This window comes from Microcaecilia unicolor, chromosome 7, assembly GCF_901765095.1.
Source record: "Microcaecilia unicolor chromosome 7, aMicUni1.1, whole genome shotgun sequence".
In the NCBI taxonomy this organism is placed as follows: Eukaryota; Metazoa; Chordata; class Amphibia; order Gymnophiona; family Siphonopidae; genus Microcaecilia; species Microcaecilia unicolor.
This window is the reverse complement of record NC_044037.1, coordinates 131,693,285-131,715,716: the sequence shown is the minus strand read 5'-3', so window position 1 is coordinate 131,715,716 and position 22,432 is coordinate 131,693,285. Positions and strand designations below refer to the sequence as shown.

Sequence of the window (22,432 nt, the reverse complement as noted above, 5' to 3'; positions counted from 1 at the left end):
TACAATAGTTTTAGACCAACATGATACCATGGTTGAAAGGGTTTTGTTCTCTGTTTAATTAGTTTATTAGGGGCAATAGTATCCAGAGCCATTGAAAGAAACTGATTCCATGTAGCTATCTGATTTTCTACTGACTGATCATAAAAATCATGTGGAAAATTGGTGGCCAGAGAAGGTAACATCATTGGATCTATTTTACTTATGCCCCTAGATCGAAAGTACGATAGAGTCGATCTGCATGCAGGTCGTGGAAGTATTAATTTAAAATGGAGCAAGAAATGATCAGACCATGAAACCGGTATAGTATTAATCTTAGAACATTGTAGCTCTTCTAATCTGTCATAATTAGGTCAGGAGTATGACCTGCAGCATGGGTATTTACATGTTGCACAAAATCAATATCCTCTATAAATTTAAGAAATCTCTTTGCTCGAGGGTCAGTATTATCATCTACATGTATATTAAAATCTCCCCATAGCAAGAGATTTGGAAATTTCACAATAGCATCTGCTATAGTTGGTAGATATTGTCCCAATCTGCACTATTATTAGATGGAGCACAATAAAAAGAAGTGTATTAAAAGTACTAGTTCTCATATTTATCTTCAACAATAAGAGTTCTGGGTATGGGAGACCATGATCAGTGATATCAGTTACTTTAAAATTAGATTTATAAATAATTGCTAAACCCCCGCCTCGTTTACCCACTTGAGATATGTAACTCACAGAGTATTCTGATGGAAGACTCTGAAATAGATAGGATTCCTCTCCAGGAAGAAGCCAAGTCTCTGTAAGTGCAAATAGATCAAGGTGGAAAAGGTCAATACTATCTATAATGCAATTATATTTACGCTTTAACGATCGACAATTTATTAACGCTAGTGATAACGATTTAGGGACTGGAGTATCATTGGAGCCTTTGCCTCCAGAGGTAGGTAAATGTATTAGAAAACTAGTCCTATCGCCAACCCCAATGTACCGGAATAACTAATGTATCTGATGAAAAGGGTGGCTGATTCAACGATAGCATGCTAGGCCAACAACAAAGAAGTGGCACAAGTAGAAAAATGAAAAGAAAAACTGACCCGCTTAGTAAAAGCCTCCGATCTATGTTCCTTCTCTGTCGACTTGTTATTTGTATAATGAAGTGGAAACAAGTCCTAATAGTAATAGGAAAAGCTATCGCCCCTTGTCGTACACCCCAAGTTGAAATGCATTTGCCCAAGAGTCCATGATGTTCAAGCTGATCTTGATTTCATTGGTGATTTCTATCATTTTCATCGCTCTTCTCTGTACCTTTTCTAATTCCACTATATCTTTTTTGAGATGCAGTGACCAGAACTGCACACAATATTCAAGGTGTGGTCACACAATGGAGCAATACAAAGGCAATATAACGTCCTCATTTTTGTTTTCCATTTCTTTCCTAATAATACCTAACATTCTATTTGCTTTCTTAGCCACCGCCGCTGCACACTGAGCAGAGGGTTTCAATCAGTGGTGTGCTGGAGCAGGCTGGAGCAGGCTCGCAAGAGCCGGTTGTTAAGTTTTTAAGAATTTTGGGAGCTGGTTGTTAAAGTAGGGCCCTCCATGGCTACTTTAACAACTGGCTCCCAAAATGTGGGCTTGGGCCCCCTGCTGAATTCTCTTTTACTTTGCTGGTGGGGATGCTGAGCCCTGCCAGCCAAGTAAATAGTCTACTGCTGCCGCTCCCCGCTCCTTGTTTCCAGCTCTGAGCAGCAGGCTGGGACTTCTCGAGCATGTGAGAGAAGTTCCAGCATGCTGCTCAGAGTAAGACGATGGGAGTGGTGGCAGTCCATTTATTGGTTGTCAGCAAAGGTATGCCTAGTGTGCCTGCACGAAGGGAGGGAGGAGAGAGAGGCAAGTGTTGCTCCCCCACCCCCCACCCTCCCCCAGCCGCCCCTGGCCCTTCCAACTGCAGAGCTGGCTACGTCCGGAGAAAGAGCCTGTTGTTAAAAATTTACCAGCACACCTCTGGTTTCAATGTATCATCGACGATGATACCTAGATCCCTTTCTTGGTCAGTGACTCCTAATGTGGAACCTTGCGTTACTAGCTATAGTTCAGGTTCTTCTTTCCCACATGCATAATTTTTCACTTGCTCACATTAAACGTCATCTGCCATTTGGATGCCCAGTCTTGTAAGGTCCTCTTGTAATTTTTCATTATCCTCTTGCAATTTAATAATTTTGAATAACTTTGTGTCATCAGCAAATTTAATTACCTCACTAGTTACTCCCATCTCTAGATCATTTATAAATATGTTAAAAAGCAGCAGTCCCAGCACAGACCCCTGCGGAAGCTAACTATCTACCCTTCTCCATTGAGAATACTGACCATTTAACCTTACTCTCTGTTTTCTATCCTTCATCCAGTTTTTAATCCACAATAGAACACTACCTCCTGTCCCATGACTCTCCAATTTCCTCTGGAGTCTTTCATGAGGTACTTTGTCAACTGCCTTTTGAAAATCCAGATACACAATATCGACCAGCTCACCTTTGTCCACACGTTTGTTCACTCCTTCAAAGAAATGTAATAGATTGGTGAGGCAAGATTTCCCTTCACTAATCCATGTTGGCTTTTCTTATTAATCCATGCTTTTGAATATGCTCTGTAATTTTGTTCTTTATAATAGTCTCTACCATTTTTGCTTCAGCACCGATGGTCAAGCTCACCGGTCTGTAATTTCCTGGATCACCTCTGACATCTAAACTCCTCAGGAGATGGTTATATCTTTGCTGTTGGAAATGTTCCACAAATCAAAATAGTGCTCAAATCAATAATCCCAATAAATCCTCTATTGGGATTATTGATTTGAGGACTATTTTGATTTTTTTCCAAGTAATTCTGATCCTACCTTTAGTTTAGTGATTTTATATGCCATCTTTCCAATATCAACAAAGCCATCAGTTTACATTCTTTGTACTCAATGTCATTCTTCATAGTTGTCAGTCTTTTGTTTTCTGCCTGCTTTGCTCCTTTCTGGTGCCTTCTGTCCACTGTTGCTTGGTCTTTTATCCCACAGTAAGAGAAAGAAATGATTGTTGTGCACTGTATAGAAGGGGAATGAGTGATGTACCTTCTAGCCCCCATTACCAAATTTTTATGCACCCAATTAAATCGGAGACCTTGAGTATTGATACCACTTCTAAGGCTGACCCTGCACACTGAACCTTACAATAGCCATATTTTGGTGATAGTACCCATCTTACTGAACACTAGTGCCCAAACATTTCATCCCATTGCTTTGGGCTCTTCTAATTCCTGTTCGTGGCTGCTTTATTCTTCTCTCTTGGCTTGAAGTCTTCCTGCCACTCTTGATTTATTGACTTCAGATGATGAATCTTGTTTGCACTAGAAGCTATGTTTTGGACTAGTCACTAGTAGCTCCTTTATGGCAGTTTGTGGAACAGTGCAGTCATGAGAATACAGATGATGTTTAGCCTACATTGTGAATGTACTTTCAATAAGAAGAGGCTCTAAATTCTTCATGTGATTTTTATAGCAAGACAATAGAAAGTATACACATACGGTTACATTGTCCTGGACAAATTCCTCTCGTATGAGGACAGGCTAAAGGGCTCTTCAGCTTGAAAAAGAGATGGATGAGGGTAGATATGATTGAGGTCTACAAAATCCTGAGTGGTGTAGAACAAGTAGAAGTAAATCAATTTTTTACTTGTTCCAAAAGTACAAAGACTAGGGGACACTGGAGGAAGTTACATAGAAATACTTTTAAAACAAATAGGAAAATATTTTTTCACTCAACGAATAGTTAGCTCTGGAAGTCTTGCTGGGAGGATGTGGTAACAGCGGTTAGCGATCTGAATTTTAAAAGGTTTGGACAAATTCTTGAAGAAAAGTCCATAGTCTGCTGTTGAGACAGGCATGGGAAGCCACTGCTTGCCCTGGGATTTGAGTATGGAGTGTTGCCACGCTTTGGTTTTCTGCCAGTACTTGTGACCTGGCTTGGCCACTGTTTGGAAAACCGGATACTGGGCCTAGATGTACCATTGGTCTGATCCAGTATGTTATGTTATGTTAGTTAAGGTACTTGATACTACCTAGTGCATCCCTCAAACTGACTTATTTTCCTTTAAAACTTCAAACCTTACCAGATCTCTTGGTGCTTCTTTGCCATACACCTAAATGATTTGTGGATTCCTGCTTTTCCACTCTCTTGGTGCCTGGATCTTTCTGCTACTGTGGGTCGTGTTAAATACCTTTCCTGAGCTTTGAGTAGTTTCTGGAGCTTTGATGTTGCTATACCCCTCTCCCAGTGCATTGGAGTCTATCTCCTAGTGCTTTAAGATCTTTCTGCAAATATTGGTGCTACTTTATCCCCCATGTAGTGCCCTAGGAACTTTGTGCAAATATTGGTGTTGCTTTAGCGCTCTCTGATATCTTGGGATCTTCCTGCCAATGTGGCTATAGCTTTAACCTCTACCACTATCCCCAGTGCTTTGGATTGTTACTTCCAGTGTTGGTGCTGCTTTACTCTTTCATAGTGCCTTGATGTCTTTCTGTGTCTCAGTGTGGCTTTTCTCCTCTCCTGGTGCCCTAGATTCTGTCTGCCAATATTGGTGTTGCTCTAATTCTCTTTTAATGTTTGAGTCTTCCCTGCCAATATGTGTGTTCCTTTACTCCAATCCCAGGGGTTTAGGGTATTCCTGCCAATATTGTTTCTGTAACCCTCTCCCATTACCTCAGATCTTCCTTCTAATTTCAGTTCTATTTTGGTATTCTTCTGATACCTGGGGCATCTGCATGCCAGTGTTGGTGCTCATCTGGACACCAAAATGTGGAGTTCTCCAAGGCTCGCCCATCTTATCTATATTATTTAACATCATGATGGCATCTCTGACGGAAAAGCTATTATAAGATTTCATATCCATTGATATATGTGAATGCTATCACACTATACATCCCTTTTCAAAGGTGATATTCAGAATGCTGTTCAGAGGTTAAGAAAGGATAGACTCCTGGAATTAGGACCTCAACTTTTAAAACTGAAAGTGGAAAAAGGAAAGAACTAAATTCTTGCCCCTGATATTCAGCGTTAGTTAACTTGGCCAGAAATGGCTCTTGGCCGGTTAAATAGCGCTTAACCTGCTATCTGTGAATATGCAGCAGGAGATGGCTGGTTATCTTCTGCTGAACATTCCCAGTCAGCACTTAGTGGAAAACCGGTTATATCATGTGATGTAACCGTCTGTCCTCTAATATTCAGCACATCACCGGCCAAATCGAGCGGCCAAAATAATAGGCCTATGTTTGGCCAGTTTAAACTTAAGTGGCCAGAACTGAATATTGGCTTGGAATAAACTGGCAAAAATTAAACTGGATATTCAATGCCAGTCACCAGAAATAGCCCAGCATTGAATATCTGGTCTCACTGCTGACCGCAGGAGTTAGCCGGGTTGCCTCCCGCAGTCTGAATATTGGCCCCTTGGTGCTTGCCCTTTCAATGCATTGACCATAAACAATTTGTGCATTGATGGGATTCTTTTCCTTTAGAGCTCACCTTGAAGATTCTTGGGGTGAATTTTGATGTGTCTTACAATTCAACCCCAAACATAGACAATTGTGGTTAAAGCTTTTAGGTTATTATGGAAACTCAGATGTATTAGGTCAAACTTTACTCCTGATACATTCCGTTTAATTGTTCAAATAATGATGGTATTAGCCAGCATTGATTATTGTAACATCATCTATCTGAGATGTAAGGAGGGCTGTTCTGAAGAAACTTCAGATGATATTAAATACAGCTGCACAAATGATATACAAAACTTCAAAGTTTGAAAGGGCCACACCTCTGTTTTTGAAATTACGTTGGTTGCCTGTGGAATCTTGTTTAATTTTTAAGTTATTCTACAAACATCAAAATTATGCCCAACGCCTAAACAGCTAATAGAACACTAATCATTCAGGACATTACAGTTAAGGGTTCTGAGTGAACATTTATAAAGAAGCAATTGATATCAAGACATCGCTAAGTTAAGTGATAATAAAGTACTACATAGAATGAGATTTAATATTAAGGGTGGATGGTTGAGTGGACCGATGAGGAACCAATGGTACATAAAGAATGGGGAGTAGTCGGGTCCTCCCGATTAATGAAATGTTGCCCTCTAATTCTCATTGAGCTACTGAGGTCCTATTTGGTTAAGATTATGAGAACCATTCACAAAAATAAATGAGAAACAGAGAATATGAAAAAAAAAATGTCCTGAATGATTAGCTATTAGCTGTTTAGGCATTGGGCATAATTTTGATGTTTGTACAATGAGCTATATGGTCCCCACCATTTTCTGAAGTTCTGTGGAAAATATAGTCAGTTTATTTGGGTAATTTTTAAGTTATGCATGACTCTTGAAATGAAACCAACCATACTGATCCCTTCTAATTTGATTATTTTATCAAGGAACGGAAAAAGAGAGGAGGAGGTATAGCTGTAATCTATAATTCCCAATTCACAGTCAAACAACAGCTGAATCCATCCTTCCCCACTTGAAATAGCCTCAGTCAGAATCAACCACCCAACTCTACACGACCACCTAGACCTTATCCTGTTTACAGACCACTAAAACAATTGGCAAGAATCCCAAACACATTTTATGGATTTCATATCAAACACCTGCGTCTCCACCCAAAACCTTCTCATAGCAGGCGACATCAACCTTCACCTTGAGGATACCAACCTAAGTAACGTATGTGAGTGCAAGGACTTCCTTCAACTATGGGAACTCCACTGGCCAAACATGCAGCCCACCCACAATAAAGGGCACACACTAGATATCATCACCCACAAATTCTCACCAGAACCAAATCTCACACTAATAGACACAAAATGGACAGCCACACCATGGTCTGATCGCTACAGAGCAAACCTCTCCCTTCACTGGCAAACAAAAAATATACAACAAAAACAACAAACTTATACTATGAGAGGCAAAATAGACCCGCTAACATTTTGGCAACAATTCTACAACGATGAATGGACAGCATTAACAGACTCACCCCTATTTCTTAGTGAATGGGATAACAGATGCAGAACAGTTCTAGACAACATTGCATCGCTTAAAACCAGAACCTCACGTAGAAATAACTCTATACCATGGTTTAACGAAGAACTGAAAAAACTAAAAACACAGGTCAGAAGATTAGAATGAGCGTGGAACAAGAAAAAAGACGAATCTACACTCCAAGACTGGAAACAACTACAAAGAAAATACAAATATACCATTAGAAAAACTAAAAGAACATTTTATAAAACCAAAATTGGACCAAACTACAAGGATACACACAAACTCTTCTCACTCGTAAACAAACTACTAAATACTACACCGGTTACTTCCAAAAGCATAGACACCCTATCTGCTACCAATCTAGCAAATTACTTTAAAGAAAAAATTATAAAGTTGCGACTCTTGCTACCTACCAACCCAACCGATCATTCAAACCTCTTTGAATGCTTAGACCTAGTACCTGGGGAATACCCAGCAGACCGATCATGGACTAACTTTGACACACTCTCATCCAACGACATCTCACAATCACTTGGAAAATATGCCAAGTCCCAATGCAAATTAGACATCTGCCCCAATATCCTTATTAGATCTGCCCCCCAACAACTCACAACAGACCTCACGAATCACCTAAACTACATGCTAAAAAATGGCCTATTCCCCACGGATAAAGGAAACATTTTATTTACCCCGCTACCTAAAGATGCAAAGAAAAATACAATGGACCTAACCAACAAGGAGTGGAGGAGTGGCCTAGTGGTTAGGGTGGTGGACTCTGGTCCTGGGGAGCTGGGGAACAGAGTTCGATTCCCACTTCAGGCACAGGCAGCTCCTTGTGACTCTGGGCAAGTCACTTAACCCTCCATTGCCCCAGGTACAAATAAGTACCTGTATACGTAAGCCGCATTGAGCCTGCCATGAGTGGGAAAGCGCGGGTTACAAATGTAACAAAAAAAAAAAACTATCACCCAGTAGCATCTATTCCGCTTATAACCAAACTCATGGAGAACATAGTGACGAAACAACTCACCGACTACCTAGATAAACACTCAATTCTACACGAGTTTTAATCAGGATTTCGGTCGAATCACAGCACCGAAACTGTACTAGTGTCTGTAATGAACTCATTCAAACAATCAATTGCAACTGGCAGCAACATACTCCTCCTACAATTTGACATGTCCAGTGCCTTTGACATGGTATCATGGAATACTATTATACATACTAGAATACTTCAGAGTTGGAGGTAAAGTCCTTAGCTGGCTCAAAGGATTCCTGACCACAAGATCATACCAAGTAACAACGAACGCGGATATATCAGCCCCATGGACACCCGAATGTGGAGTACCCCAAGGATCCCCCCTCTCACCCACCCTCTTCAATCTGATGATGATACCCTTAGCCAAATTACTAGCTAATCAAAACCTCAACCCCTACATATATGCAGATGATGTCACGATCTATATCCCATTTAAACATGATCTAAACGAAATCACCAACGAGATTAACCAAAGCCTCCACATCATGCACTCTTGGGCAGACGCATTCCAATTAAAACTGAATGCAGAAAAAATGCAATGTCTTGTACTCACCTCACAGCATAATACAAGCAACTTCACCACTATAACCACTCCAAACTTTTCTCTTCCTGTCTCAAACAATCTGAAAATTCTTGGAGTTACCATTGACCGAAACCTCACACTTGAAACCCACGTGAAGAACACTACGAAAAAGATGTTCCACTCCATGTGGAAACTCAAAAGAGTAAAACCTTTCTTCCCGAGATCCATCTTTCGTATCCTGGTACAATCAATGGTACTAAGTTATCTGGATTACTGCAACGTACTGTATGCTGGCTGCAAAGAACAGACCATCAAGAAACTACAAACAGCCCAAAATACCGCCGCCAGACTCATATTTGGAAAACCAAAATATGAAAGTGCAAAACCCTTAAGAGAGAAACTCCACTGGCTCCCACTTAAGGAACGGACCACGTTTAAGATCTGTACTATCATACACAAAATCATCCACGGAGACGCCCTGACCTACATGCTAAACCTCGTGGACCTACCTCCCAGAAATGCCAAAAGATCATCCCGAAAATTTCTTAACCTACACTTCTCCAGCTGTAAAGGACTAAAATACAAGCTTATACACGCGACCTCCTTCTCCTACATGAGTACGCAGCTGTGGAACGCACTACCAGCTGATTTGAAAACAATCAACGAAATATCCAACTTTCGTAAATCCCTGAAGACGTATCTCTTCAATAAAGCCTACAAAGAGGACCCATAGCTTAGGAGTGGCCTAGTGGTTAGGGTGGTGGACTTTGGTCCTGGGGAACTGAGGAACTGAGTTTGATTCCCACTTCAGGCACAGGCAGCTCCTTGTGACTCTGGGCAAGTCACTTAACCCTCCATTGCCCCAGGTACAAATAAGTACCTGTATACAATATGTAAGCCGCATTGCCATGAGTGGGAAAGCGCGGGGTACAAATGTAACAACAACAACAAAAAACTATACCACCTCACCAATCCACCCCAATCTGAAAGTCATCTTTCTATATCTACCTTCTTAGTACTTCTTTCCATCTTCAATCTCTTTGCATCAACAATTGTATCTGACACCCTGGAATGGCAATGCCATAACAGACCTCTGTAAGCCACATTGAGCCTGCAAATAGGTGGGAAAATGTGGGGTACAAATGCAATAAATAAATAAATATGTTACGTATTATCTTTTATTTACCCTATTTACCTGATATTCTTGCACACTAATTGTAATAATATGCTGAACCTCTTACTCTGTTAATGATGATGCCAGTGCAACATAATGTAAGCCACACTGAGCCTACAAATAGGTGGGAAAATGTGGGATACAAATGCAGCAAATAAATAAAATAGTGCCTTTGTATAAATCTCTAATGAGACATCATTTGGAGTACTGTGTAAGATTCTGGAAAATGTACCTTTAAAAAGATATAAACATGATAGAGCTGTTCCAGAGGATGGCTGCTAAAATGGCCAATGGTCTTCATCATAAGGCACATTGGGACAGACTTGAAGATCTCAATATGTATATTTTGAGAAAGGAGAGATATAACAGAGACATTTAAATGCCTCCATGGCATAAATGCACTGGTAGCGGGCCTATTTCTTTTCAAATACTGGAACAAGGAGGCAATGGATGAAGGTGAAAGAGGATAGACTCAGGATAATCTAAGGAAATATTTCTTTACAGAAAGAATAGTACTTCTCACCTGTCACAGACTGGCTATCTCAGAATCGTCTTTAAACTAAATCCTTTTAAATCTTAGTCATGTGGATTGATGATTGGCTAATAGGCACATTTTCGAAAGAGATGTTGAAAGAGATCTTTCAACATAAATTGGCACTTGGATATCCATCTCTCAGAAACGTCCAAATCGGTATAATCGAAACCCGATTTTGGACGTCTCTAGCGAAAGTCCATCACAAGGATGTCCAAATCTCAAGGGGGCATATTGGAGGCGTGGTGAAGGCGGGACTTACGCGTGCCTAAGACTTGGATGTCTTTGAGCCATAATCGAAAAATCAGAGATGTCCTAAACTAAAACTTGGACGTTTTCACCTGGACGTGTTTTTATTATGAATAAGGCACAAAAAGGTGCCCGAAATGACCAGATGACCACTGGAGGGAATCAGGGATGACCTCCCGTTACTCTCCCAGTGGTTACTAACCCCCTCCGACCCTCAGAAAACATCATTAAAAATATTACATGTCAGCCTCAGATGTCATACTCAGGTCCATGACAGCTGTATGCAGGTCCCTGGAGCAGTTTTAGTGGGTGCAGTGCACTGCAGACAGGCGGACCCAGGCCCGTACCCCCCCTACCTGCTACATTTCTGGAGGAAACAGCGAGCCCTCCAAAACCCATCACAAACCCTCTGTGCCTACATATAGGTGCCCCCCTTTCACCCGTAAGGGCTATGGTAGTGGTGTACAGTTGAGGGTAGTGGGTTTTGGGGGCTCAGCACGTAAGGTAAGGGAGCTATGTACCTTGGAGCATTTTATGAAATCCACTGCAGTGCCCCGTAGGGTGCCCAATTGCTGTCCTGGTATGTCAGGGGGACCAGTGCACTACAAATGCTGGCTCCTCCCTTGTCCAAATGGCTTGCATTTGGACATTTTAGACATGGACGTCTTTGGTATCAAAAATCGCTGACAGTCAAAGACGTCCAAATCTAGGGACGTCCAATCCAAGGACGTCCTTGTTATTTTCGAAATGAAAGATGGATGTCCATCTTGTTTTGAAAATGAGCTTTTCCCTGCCTCTAGATTTGGATGTTTTACAAAGACATCCAAATCCAAACGTAGACGTTTCTTTCGAAAATGCCCCGCCACGTGTTCCTATATTAATTCCAACATTGCTTAATCATGTATTTAACACTTCTATGAACATATTGAGTGTTCTCTGGGACTGTCATCTACCTTTGACCAGCAGATTTCATCATTAGTTCACCTTTGCTTTGTTGTCCTATGATATATTAAGGGATAGGGTAATGAGACTTGACATACCGCCTTTCTGAGGTTTTTGCAACTACATTCAAAGTGGTTTACATATATTCAGGTACTTATTTTGTACCAGGGGCAATGGAGGATTAAGTGACTTGCCCAGAGTCACAAGGAGCTGCAGTGGGAATCGAACTCAGTTCCCCAGGATCAAAGTCCACTGCACTAACCACTAGGCTACTCCTCCACTCAGGGCTCTTTGTCCATACCTTAATAAATTATCATTAACTCTGTTAGTTTTTTCATTAATAATCAGTCATTTAGATTACTGTACTGTAATGCCTTGTAAAATCACCTTTCAGGTCTTTTTGCTTCACTGTCTATATTACTCCCCTGCTTCGAGAATCTCCTTGGTTACTTATTATCTATCACAGCAAGTTTAAAGTTTTAATTGTAGTGCATGAGAGGTTCTTTTCTAATCTGCCGCATTATCTCTTTAACCAGCTAATTCCATATCAGCTCATTAGAATGTTGTGATTTCAAACTCAAAACCATTTAGTCCTCCTTCCATCAACTTTTGCAAGACATGAGAGCACTCATCATTCTGCATTTTACTTCATGGGCCCAGTGCTCTGGAATTCACTCTATTTGTCTAAGGGTAGAGTCTAACTGTAAGAAATTCAAAAGGAGACTTAGAGCCTTTTCATTGAGGAGCAGTCGTGGAGGGGCATAATCGAACAGGGCGCCCAAGTTTTCCTGAGGGCGTCCCCGTAGGACGGCCCCGTGAAGGGGCGGGAAAACCGCTATTATCGAAACAAGATGAGCGTCCATATTTCATTTCGATAATACGGTTGGGGACACCCAAATCTCAACATTTAGGTTGACCTTAGAGATGGTCGTTCCCGGTTTTCGGCGATAATGGAAACCAAGGACGCCCATCTCAAAAACGACCAAATCCAAGCCATTTGGTCATGGGAGGAGCCAGTCTTCGTAGTGCACTGGTCCCCCTCACATGCCAGGACACTACTACTACTATTTACTACTATTTAACATTTCTAAAGCGCTACCAGGGTTGTGCAGCGCTGTACAATTAACAAAGAAGGACAGTCCCTGCTCAAAGGAGCTTACAATCTAAAGGACAAAAAGTGCAGTCAATCAAGATTGAGGCAGTCTAGATTTCCTTGATAGAGGTACAATGGTTAGGTGCCGAAAGCAACATTGAAGAAGTGGGCTTTGAGCAAGGATTTGAAGATGGGTATGGAGGGGGCTTGGTGTATGGGCTCAGGGAGTTTATTCTAAGCATAGGGTGAGGCGAGGCAGAAAGGGCGGAGTCTGGAGTTGACGGTGGTGGAGAAGGGTTCTGAGAGGAGGGATTTGTCCTGTAAGCGGAGGTTACGGGTAGGAGCGTAAGGGGAGATGAGGGTAGAGAGTTAGTGAGGGGCTGCAGATTGAGTGCATTTGTAGGTTAGTAGGAGAAGCTTGAATTGTATGCTGTACCTGATCGGAAGCCAGTGAAGTGACTTGAGGAGAGGGGTGATATGAGCATATCGGTCTAGGCAGAAGATAAGATGCGCAGCAGAGTTCTGAACGGATTGAAGGGGGGATAGATAAGGTTAAGTGGGAGGCCAGTGAGGAGTAGGTTGCAGTAGTCAAGGTGAGAGGTAATGAGAGAGTGGATGAGAGTTTGGGTGGTGTGCTCAGACCTGGCACCCTAGGGGGCACTGCAGTGGACTTCACAAATTGCTCCCAGGTGCATAGCTCCCTTACCTTGGGTGCTGAGCTCTCCAACCCCCCCCCCCCAAACTCACTCTCCACAACTGTACACCACTACCATAGCCCTAAGGGGTGAAGGGGGGGCACCTACATATGGGTACAGTGGGTTTCGGGTGGGTTTTGAAGGGCTCACATTTACCACCACAAGTGTAACAGGTAGGGGGAGGTGGGCCTGAGTCCGCCTGCCTGAATTGCACTGCACCCACTAAAACTGCTCCAGGGACCTGCATACTGCTGTCATAGAGCTGGGTATGACATTTGAGGCTGGCATAGAGGCTGGCAAAAAAAAATTTAAATTTTTTTTAGGGTGGGAGGGGGTTGGTGACCACTGGGGGAGTAAGGAGAGGTAATCCCCGATTCCCTCCGGTGGTCATCTGGTCAGTTCGGGCACCTTTTTGAGGCTTGGACGTGAAAAAAAATGGACCAAGTAAAGTCGACCAAATGCTTGTCAGGGACGCCCTTCTTTTTTCCATTATTGGCTGAGGACACCCATCTCTTAAGCACGCCCCAGTCCTGCCTTCGCTACGCCTCCGACACGCCCCCGTCAACTTTGGTCGTCCCCGCGACAGACTGCAGTTGAGGGTGCCCAAAATCGGCTTTCGATTATGCCAATTTGGGCAACCCTGAGAGGACGCCCATCTTCTGATTTGTGTCAGAAGATGGGCGCCCTTCTCTTTCGAAAATGCCTTTGCCTAGGGTACTGGAGGTTCTGGAATTGTTGACAATGTGGCATCTGCAAGCTCAGTTTTAAGTCTGTCCTCCCCACTATCCCTACTATTTTAGCTTTATAATGTAAACCACCTTGATTGTAACCCTGAAAAGCAGTATATCAAGTGCTTAATAAACAAACATAAACAGGTGAATTGTTTGTGTTCAGAAAATCATAGGTGCTTACCTGCAATAGATCTTTGAAGACAGTAGTTCACCAGTCACACAAGCCATTTGCAATTGTTCTCACCCCAGTCAAAACTAAGTGATTGGAGGGGTGGGGAGATGCAGGATTGCTGCAGCATAAGAACTGCCACACATGTAATTTTGTGTAAACTCAGAAAGATATTGTTTGGCATTAACACAGCCAAGTTATTCAGTATTGGTGAGCTTCCTCCTTCCTAGAAACTGTCTCTATGATGGCTAAACTTCACTATTCTGAACATATCAAGGTGTCCTATCTTATCAGCCCTCCCATTCTGCATGCTTTAATTAATTTATTATGGATTGTATACAACCATATTTAGCATCAACTCTTGAAGCACACAATTAAACAATGTTTTTCTTATGGTTCCCTAGCTCACAGCTAGTGACTAACAGAATAAGTAATGAAAACTGGAAATTTTTGTGAAACAATCCTCCTTTCCCTTTGCCATATTTGTGAATGTGTTTGTTACTCTGTAGGTTATAGATGCTATTGCTGATGCCATTTCACAAACAGAAGGCTGTTTGCTTTTGGATGTAGATGCTGGCCCTTCTACCAACCGGACCGTGTACACATTTGTGGGCTCTCCCAATGCTGTCATTCAGGGGGCCCTCTGTGCAGCCCGGATAGCATTCCAGCTAATCGACATGACCAAACATAAAGGTAAATCCTGTGATCCAGATCTGGATTAGAGGGGAGGGGGGGGGCTTCCTGCACAGAACTGTAGTAGAGAAAGGATTAGATACTTGAAGTTCAGGAAAGACATTACTTTAACCTGCTATGGAGGATGGTGATTGTTAGAGAGAAGTACCTAGATAACCTGCATTTTATGGGGAAAATGGTAGAGGGGAAACATCTTCACTGTGGTTTTGGTGCAGCAAAAGCACAACTGAAGGACAGATGGGGAACATTGGTTCAGGCTTGCCATTGCTATTTTAGGGGTGGAAAGTAACACTGACAGATTTCCATTTTCAGAAGAGTTTGGAAGGAATGATAAGGTCCTAAACAGAATTGCATGGCGACTAACCTGCACAGAGTGGCATTATAACTGAGCACCTTGTTAGGTAAACTGGATGGGCCACTTGGTCTTTATCTGCTGTCATTTATTATGCTATTATTACATATGGGAATACTCATCTTCTTATTTTTACGTATTACTCATTAGTGCTCTGCCTGTCTCGCTCATTGGTATTCTCCTGTCCTTACTTTTTACACCTTTTCTGAGTGTTTCTTCCTTCATTACAGGTGAGCACCCCCGCATGGGCGCCCTCGATGTCTGCCCCTTCATTCCTGTAAAAGATGTGTCCATGGAGGAATGTGTCTTTTGTGCCCGTCGCTTTGGGCAGCAGCTGGCCTCGGAATTGGAAGTGCCTGGTTAGTTGTAGCAAGTCTTGTTCTTTCCTGAGTAAGAATGCTTGGAGACTTAGAGCCAGATGCACTAAACTTAACGAGCCATTAACGAGCAAGTAGTAAACCTGGCATGCACTAAACACTTTTTTCCGACGACAGTAGCAGCTAACGAAAACGGAATGCAGATGAGCAAATTGCGTAGAAACCCTATTGTAATGAGATGCACTAACCTTTTCCGATTGCCTTAATGCTGGAAAACGCTGGAAAATCTAACGAGAGGTCTGTACCTCTTGTTGGGGCTGCGCGGGATTGGAAAAATTATTAAAATGTAAAAAAAAAAAATGGGGGGGGGGGGGGGGGGGGGGGTCAAAAACGGCCAAGTGCTCGTTCCGGGCAGGGGAACTGTGATGTCTGTGCAGGAAAACTGGAAGGACACTAAGGGTTGGCTATTGTCTGCAGTCGACTTGCCAGAGCTGAAACACAACTTATGACACAAAATTTCTGCAGCTATCAGCATGTTCTGTCGGTTTGAGATTAAGCTTTCAAATAGTTGTCAGCCATTGCAGGATCAGATTTCAAAGGCTCTTTGCTGAGAGGCAGACAAGCTAGGCAGCAGCTAAAGGGAAAAGAAATATCAGCTGAGGAGGTTAAATGGATTTCTCTGTTCTGAAGTACTGGAATGTACTAGCCACTTGTAAAGGGAACAACAGCTGAGACTGGATGATAATAAAAGCCAGTCACAGGATCTCAGAGTTGACATCTGAGAAAGCGAAAGCAAGACACTTTGAACTGATGATATTTCATCTGTAGAGATTTGTACAGATTTAACTGTGCATGAACAGCTCCTTCGCATCCAGCAAGGATAAAAACTTTCTTTTTGGCCGTCTTTCACTCAGCTGAGAGACCCGGAAGTCTCTGAGCCAATCACAGCGGGTCTCTCAGCTGAGTGAAGCACGGCCAAAAAATACATTTTTTATTATTGCGGAGGTGAATGACGGCGAAAACGGATGGCTTTATTCGATGGCCGGCCTCAACTGCACTTTTGTTTTTATTATTGCGGTGTGGGGGGGGGGGGGGGGGGTGAGTGGCGCGGTGTCTTCAGGCGGCACAGGGAGGCGTATTTGGCATGCGCAGAGCAGCCAGCATAACGCTTTGCTGCTCTGTGCATGCTCGACCGGCCGATTGGCCGACTGTTTTACGATGGAATAGAGAATGCAAGTGAGCTACAACGAGTAGCTCATTTGCATTCCCTTTCCTTGATGCATAGCCGTTCCCTACCGATTCACTATGGAATTCGGTAGGGAATGGCTCTAACGATGACTTTAGTGCATCTGGCTCTTATTGGTTTCTGCTCCTCGTCCTGTGAGCAGAAACCACTGATTCTCTATCTGGAATCTGTGAAAGTAAATGGATAGTTGTCTGAAGTAGTGGATGTGGGAGGGAGACTTAAGGAGAATTTAGATCTCTTTTATCCTGGATCCTCCAACTTGAGGTACTTACAAATATCCTTTTAAAAATGTTGTAGTTCTTGCTGGATGTGTCAGTGGGAGCAAATGATGTGATTACACCAAATGTTCAGGAAATAAATTGTATTCCCCACCCACTATATAAACAGAGTACAAAGATATTCATTGGTTGATGATTTTACTAATAATGATCATCAACCAATGAAGAAAGATCTAAGGACATTAGATCTTTCTTCATAGTCAGGTCTTTTGTAAATATTCCTCTTAAAACATGGTTCCTTACTGTTTCAGAAATTCTGATTCTGAATAAAATATTGGAATGTTAGGGTGAACCAGTCTCTGTGAAATGGAATTGAGGCTTTGGGGTTGGGACTTTCTCTAGCCTCTCTGGTCTCTACAAGAAGGAACAAATGCATGTCTCCCGCTCTTTGGGAAAGGAGTGTTGCTGACTGGCACTCTGGTAGGGTTCTACTAGGGTGACAATGTTCTCTCTCTCCTGTGGGGGGGGGGGGGGGGGGGGACTGAAGTTGATAGGAACCAATCATTTTATTTCTTCTCTCAAAAAAGACGGGCAGGTTTACTCACTTTCAGTGGTCTGCTTCTTTTTTTCTCATAGTTTATCTGTATGCAGAGGCTGCACAGCAGGAGAATCGGAAATCACTGCCTGCCATACGCCTTGGCCAGTATGAAGCACTTCCTGAGAAGGTAATAGCAGCAGCAGGATTTATACTGTTATATTCTATTGGAGCACCACCTCATGTGCTATATGCTGGACAGAGTGCCTTCCAATGGTCAGTGGGACAGCCACACTAGGTCCATTTTATTGCCCCTGGCCTTTCCTCCTGGGACCTCTCAAGATAGGTCAAATATGAAGGCAGAGACTTTAGAGAAGTCAAATACTTTAATGCTTCACAAACAAAACATTCCAGCTGATATTCAGATGGTGGTAGTCAGAATGTTTTTTTTTTTTTAAATTGCTAACCTTTGCTGGCTAAATTAGCTCCAGATATTCAGTGTTGGGCTGTGTCTGGGCACCATCATCATTGAATAACTGGTGCTAGCTAATTGCACTGGCCACTGGAGCTTGCTTATTTATTTATTTATTGCATTTGTATCCCACATTTTCCCACCAATTTGCAGGCTCAATGTGGCTTACATTATGCTGTAATGGCGATTGCCATTTCCAGATAGAGAATTACAAGTGGTAATGCATTAAGGTGCATAAATGATAAAGTAGAATACAAAGTGGTATTGCATTGAAGTTCCTGAGTAATAAGTAACATAAGTTAGATAATCAACTATAGAAAGTTCTTGAGTAATAACATAAGTTAGATAATCAACTATTGAAAGTTCAATTCCGGCATGAGAAATAAAGTGGTAGTGCGTATTGCATAACTTTCATTAGTAGCAGCGAAGGTTACCAGTCTAGTGTAAAGAGTTTGGTTTTGTCTAGTTCATGTAGAGTCTGGTTGTCTAGTATTTAGGATGGATCGTTATGGTATGCCTTCTTGAATAGGTTGGTTTTCAGTTGTTTTCGGAAGACTGTTGGGTCATGCATTGTTTTTATGGCCTTTGGTAGTGTGTTCCATAGTTGCGCGCTTATGTAGGAGAAGCTGGATGCATATGTGGATTTATATTTAATTCCTTTGCAGCTGGGGTAGTGGAGATTAAGGAATTTTATTTATTTATTTATTTGTAGCATTTGTATCCCACACTTTCCCACCACTTTGCAGGCTCAATGTGGCTTACATTTGCCGTAGTGGCGATTGCCATTTCCGGTTAACATAATTACAAATGATGTTGCATTCAAGTGCGTATATACATGGTAAAAGAATATAAGTTCCTGAGTAATAGGTTGGATTGTAACATTTATAAAGAAATCTTCCATATCATCATGCTGATCAATCCATAGACTGGTGGGTTGTGTCCATCTACCAGCAGGTGGAGATAGAGAGCAATCCTTTTGCCTCCCTATATGTGGTCATGTGCTGCCAGAAACTCCTCAGTATGTTCTCTATCTCAGCAGGTGGTGGTCACACACAGCAGCAGCTCTGGCTAGGCCTCCAAGCCTAATTTTTAGGTTTTGTTGAGTGCCTGGGGTTGAGGGCTCTTCTTGAGCAAGTGCAAACCTGGTGGCGCCAGGTCCCTCCTTTTCTCCCCCCTCCCGCTGGCTCCGTTAAAAAAAAAAAAAATAAAAAAATTTTGGATGTCCTTAAAGGCGTTTATTTCGACGTTTATTTAAACGTTTATTGCAGCTACTCACTGGGACACCAGGTCGTTACAGCTCGGAGCGAGAAGCAGGTAATTTTTACCTTTTTATAGCGGGCAGGGGGTTCCCCGATCGATCTCCACGTGGCCTATGGCGTCAGAGGGCGAGGGCGCGAAGAATCGCTCCCCGGACCGCGTGTGCGCTCCTAGCAGGGATGCGGGGGTATTAAAGTCTGATTCGCCCTTATTGGGTGTCAGTTCGGAGGCCGGTCAGTGTCCCGGGTCTTCCTCCGGTGCGGCGGTTTTTCCCGCCATAAACGCCCATCCCCCGCTGCTCGCCTCCGCCATCTTGGCCGGCCACTCTGCTCGGACGGCTTCTTCTTGGGCCGCCCTTGAGCTGGGAGACGTTCATGCCATGGCCGCCCTTGATTTGGGCGACGGCAAAAAAGCGGCTAAAGTTAAGCGCCGTTCTTCCCGCGCGGCTCCTTCGCGGAGTGTCGCGCCGGACGCCATCTTGGATGCGCAGCATGTTTCTCCCCCGCTCTTACGAGCGCCGGTTGAGGGTGCGTCTAGGGCTGTGGCCCAGGATGCTGAAGTGCACAGTCTGGGGGGTTTCTCCCCCGAGTTTATTTTGCTGCTGCATCAGGCCTTCCTTATGCAGAATGCTGCCCCTTCTCCCTTGTCCGATAAAGGGGTTGAGGCCCCCGGAAGTAAACGCCCTCGGGTGGATTCCCAGGCCTTAGAGGACGCTGTTTCCTCTGATGTAGATGAAGGCAGCGTATCAGAGTTCTCCCAACGGTCCTTTGGGGATTCCTTGGAGGAGACGGATTCCCGCTCGGATGGAGCGGATGACCCCTCTGCAGCACGGATCTTTCGCTCAGAGGATTTGCCCAACCTGTTAATGCAGGCCATGAGCATTTTAAAGATTTCCTCTCCGGAGGACGTCTCTCCCTCAGCCCCTGTTGGCTCAGCCATTATGCTGGGGACGAAGCGCCCGCCTAGAACCTTCCACGTGCATGATGCCATGCACACCTTAATTTCGGCTCAATGGGATGTCCCGGAAGCGAGCCTCAAAGTGGCTAGGGCTATGTCCCGCCTCTATCCTTTGCCTGAAAGTGAACGTGAGGCCTTTCTTTGGCCTACCATGGATTCTTTAATCACTGCGGTGACTAAGAAAACGGCGTTGCCGGTGGAAGGTGGCACGGCCCTAAAGGATGCCCAAGACAGAAGATTGGAGGCGGCCTTAAGGTCGTCCTTCGAGGCGGCTGCCTTAAGTTTGCAGGCCTCAGTTTGTGGCTCCTATGTGGCCAGGGCGTGCCTGACGATTGTGCAGCGGGCTTCCCCCTCGGATCCTTCCTTGAGGGCTGATTGGCCGGCCCTGGAATCGGGCTTGGCTTATTTGGCAGACTTGCTGTATGATGTCTTGAGAGCCTCGGCTAAAGGTATGGCTCAGACAGTCTCTGCGCGGCGGTGGCTTTGGCTGAAACATTGGTCTGTGGACCACGCCTCTAAGTCCCGCCTGGCTAAGTTGCCTTTTAAAGGCAAGCTGCTCTTTGGGGTCGAGCTGGACAAAATTGTGACCGATCTCAGCACGTCTAAGGGCAAGAGGTTACCAGAGGTCAGGGCTCGGGCCAGTGCTCGCCCCGGTATCTCCAGAGGACGGTTTCAGGAAGCCCGTCGGTACCGCCCGGGCAAGTCGGGCTCCTCTGCCCCCTCTTCCTTCAAGAGGAACTTCTCCCCCAAGCAGCATTCCTTTCGCAGAGACCGCCGTCCCGGAGGTGCGCCCTCCGGTCCTCCCCCAGGGTCTCGTACCCAATGATGGGGTCCTGGTCCATGGCCCAGTGCAAATTGGAGGACGCCTGTCCTCGTTTCTGGGCGAGTGGACCAGGGTAACTTCAGATGCTTGGGTGCTGGAAGTCATCAGAGACGGCTACAAGCTAGAGTTCTGCCGACCCTTAAGAGACGGGTTTGTACTCTCTCCCTGCAAGTCTCCGGTCAAAGCTGTGGCAGTGCAGCAGACCTTGGACAATCTGATCCGCCTGGGTGCGGTCGTTCCGGTGCCAGAAAATCAGCTTGGCAAGGGACGTTACTCCATTTACTTTGTGGTACCAAAGAAAGGAGGTTCTGTACGGCCTATCCTCGACCTCAAAGGGGTCAATCGGGCCTTGAAAGTTCAGCACTTTCGCATGGAGACCCTCCGCTCTGTTATAGCGGCAGTGAAGGCAGGGGAGTTCCTGGCATCCTTTGACATCAAGGAAGCGTACTTGCATATTCCCATCTGGCCTCCTCATCAACGCTTTCTGCGTTTTGCAGTCCTGGGCCGACACTTCCAGTTCAGAGCCCTCCCGTTCGGGTTGGCTACTGCTCCGCGGACCTTCTCCAAAGTAATGGTGGTCATCGCGGCCTTCCTGAGAAAGGAAGGAGTACAAGTCCATCCTTATCTGGACGACTGGTTGATCCGAGCCCCCTCTTATGCAGAGTGCGGCAAAGCTGTGGACCGGGTGATTGCTCTTTTGAGCTCCCTGGGGTGGATCATCAACTGGGAGAAAAGCCAGCTGCGCCCGACTCAGTCCCTGGAGTATCTGGGAGTTCGATTCGACACCCAATTAGGCAGAGTGTTCCTGCCGGACAATCGGATTGTCAAGCTTCAGGCTCAGGTGGACCAGTTCCTAGTAGCCTCTCCGCTCCGGGCTTGGGACTATGTGCAGCTGTTGGGCTCTATGACGGCCACGATGGAAGTAGTGCCCTGGGCCAGGGCTCATATGAGACCACTACAACACTCTCTGCTGCAGCGCTGGACTCCGGTGTCGGAGGATTATGCTGTGCGCCTTCCCTTGGACCCAGCAGTGCGCAAGGCGCTGAGCTGGTGGCTGCAGACAGACAAGTTGTCTGCAGGGATGCCTCTTGTGACCCCGGAGTGGATTGTCGTCACGACGGACACCTCTTTGACGGGCTGGGGAGCCCACTGCTTGGGAAGGACAGCGCAGGGGCTCTGGTCTCCTGCAGAGGCAAAGTGGTCTATCAACCTCCTGGAACTCAGAGCCATTCGGTTGGCGCTTTTGGAGTTCCTCCCGGTACTGGCGTTGAAACCAGTACGGGTCCTGTCGGACAATGCCACGGTTGTGGCCTATGTCAACCGCCAGGGAGGTACCAAGAGCGCCCCTCTAGCCAAGGAGGCCA

General features: G+C 44.5%; 1 protein-coding gene across 6 annotated transcripts in view; it reads left to right on the top strand.

Moving 5' to 3' along the window:
• The window catches only part of FTCD (formimidoyltransferase cyclodeaminase), a 1,011,684-nt gene that overhangs the window by 140,044 nt on the left and 849,208 nt on the right, over positions 1-22,432 (top strand). For all 6 annotated transcript variants that reach the window (XM_030210600.1, XM_030210602.1, XM_030210603.1 and 3 more), the window contains exons 3-5: positions 14,708-14,891; positions 15,474-15,602; positions 17,661-17,749. In XM_030210600.1, the coding sequence (XP_030066460.1) occupies positions 14,708-14,891; positions 15,474-15,602; positions 17,661-17,749 (402 nt within the window). The remainder of the gene's footprint in view (positions 1-14,707; positions 14,892-15,473; positions 15,603-17,660; positions 17,750-22,432) is intronic.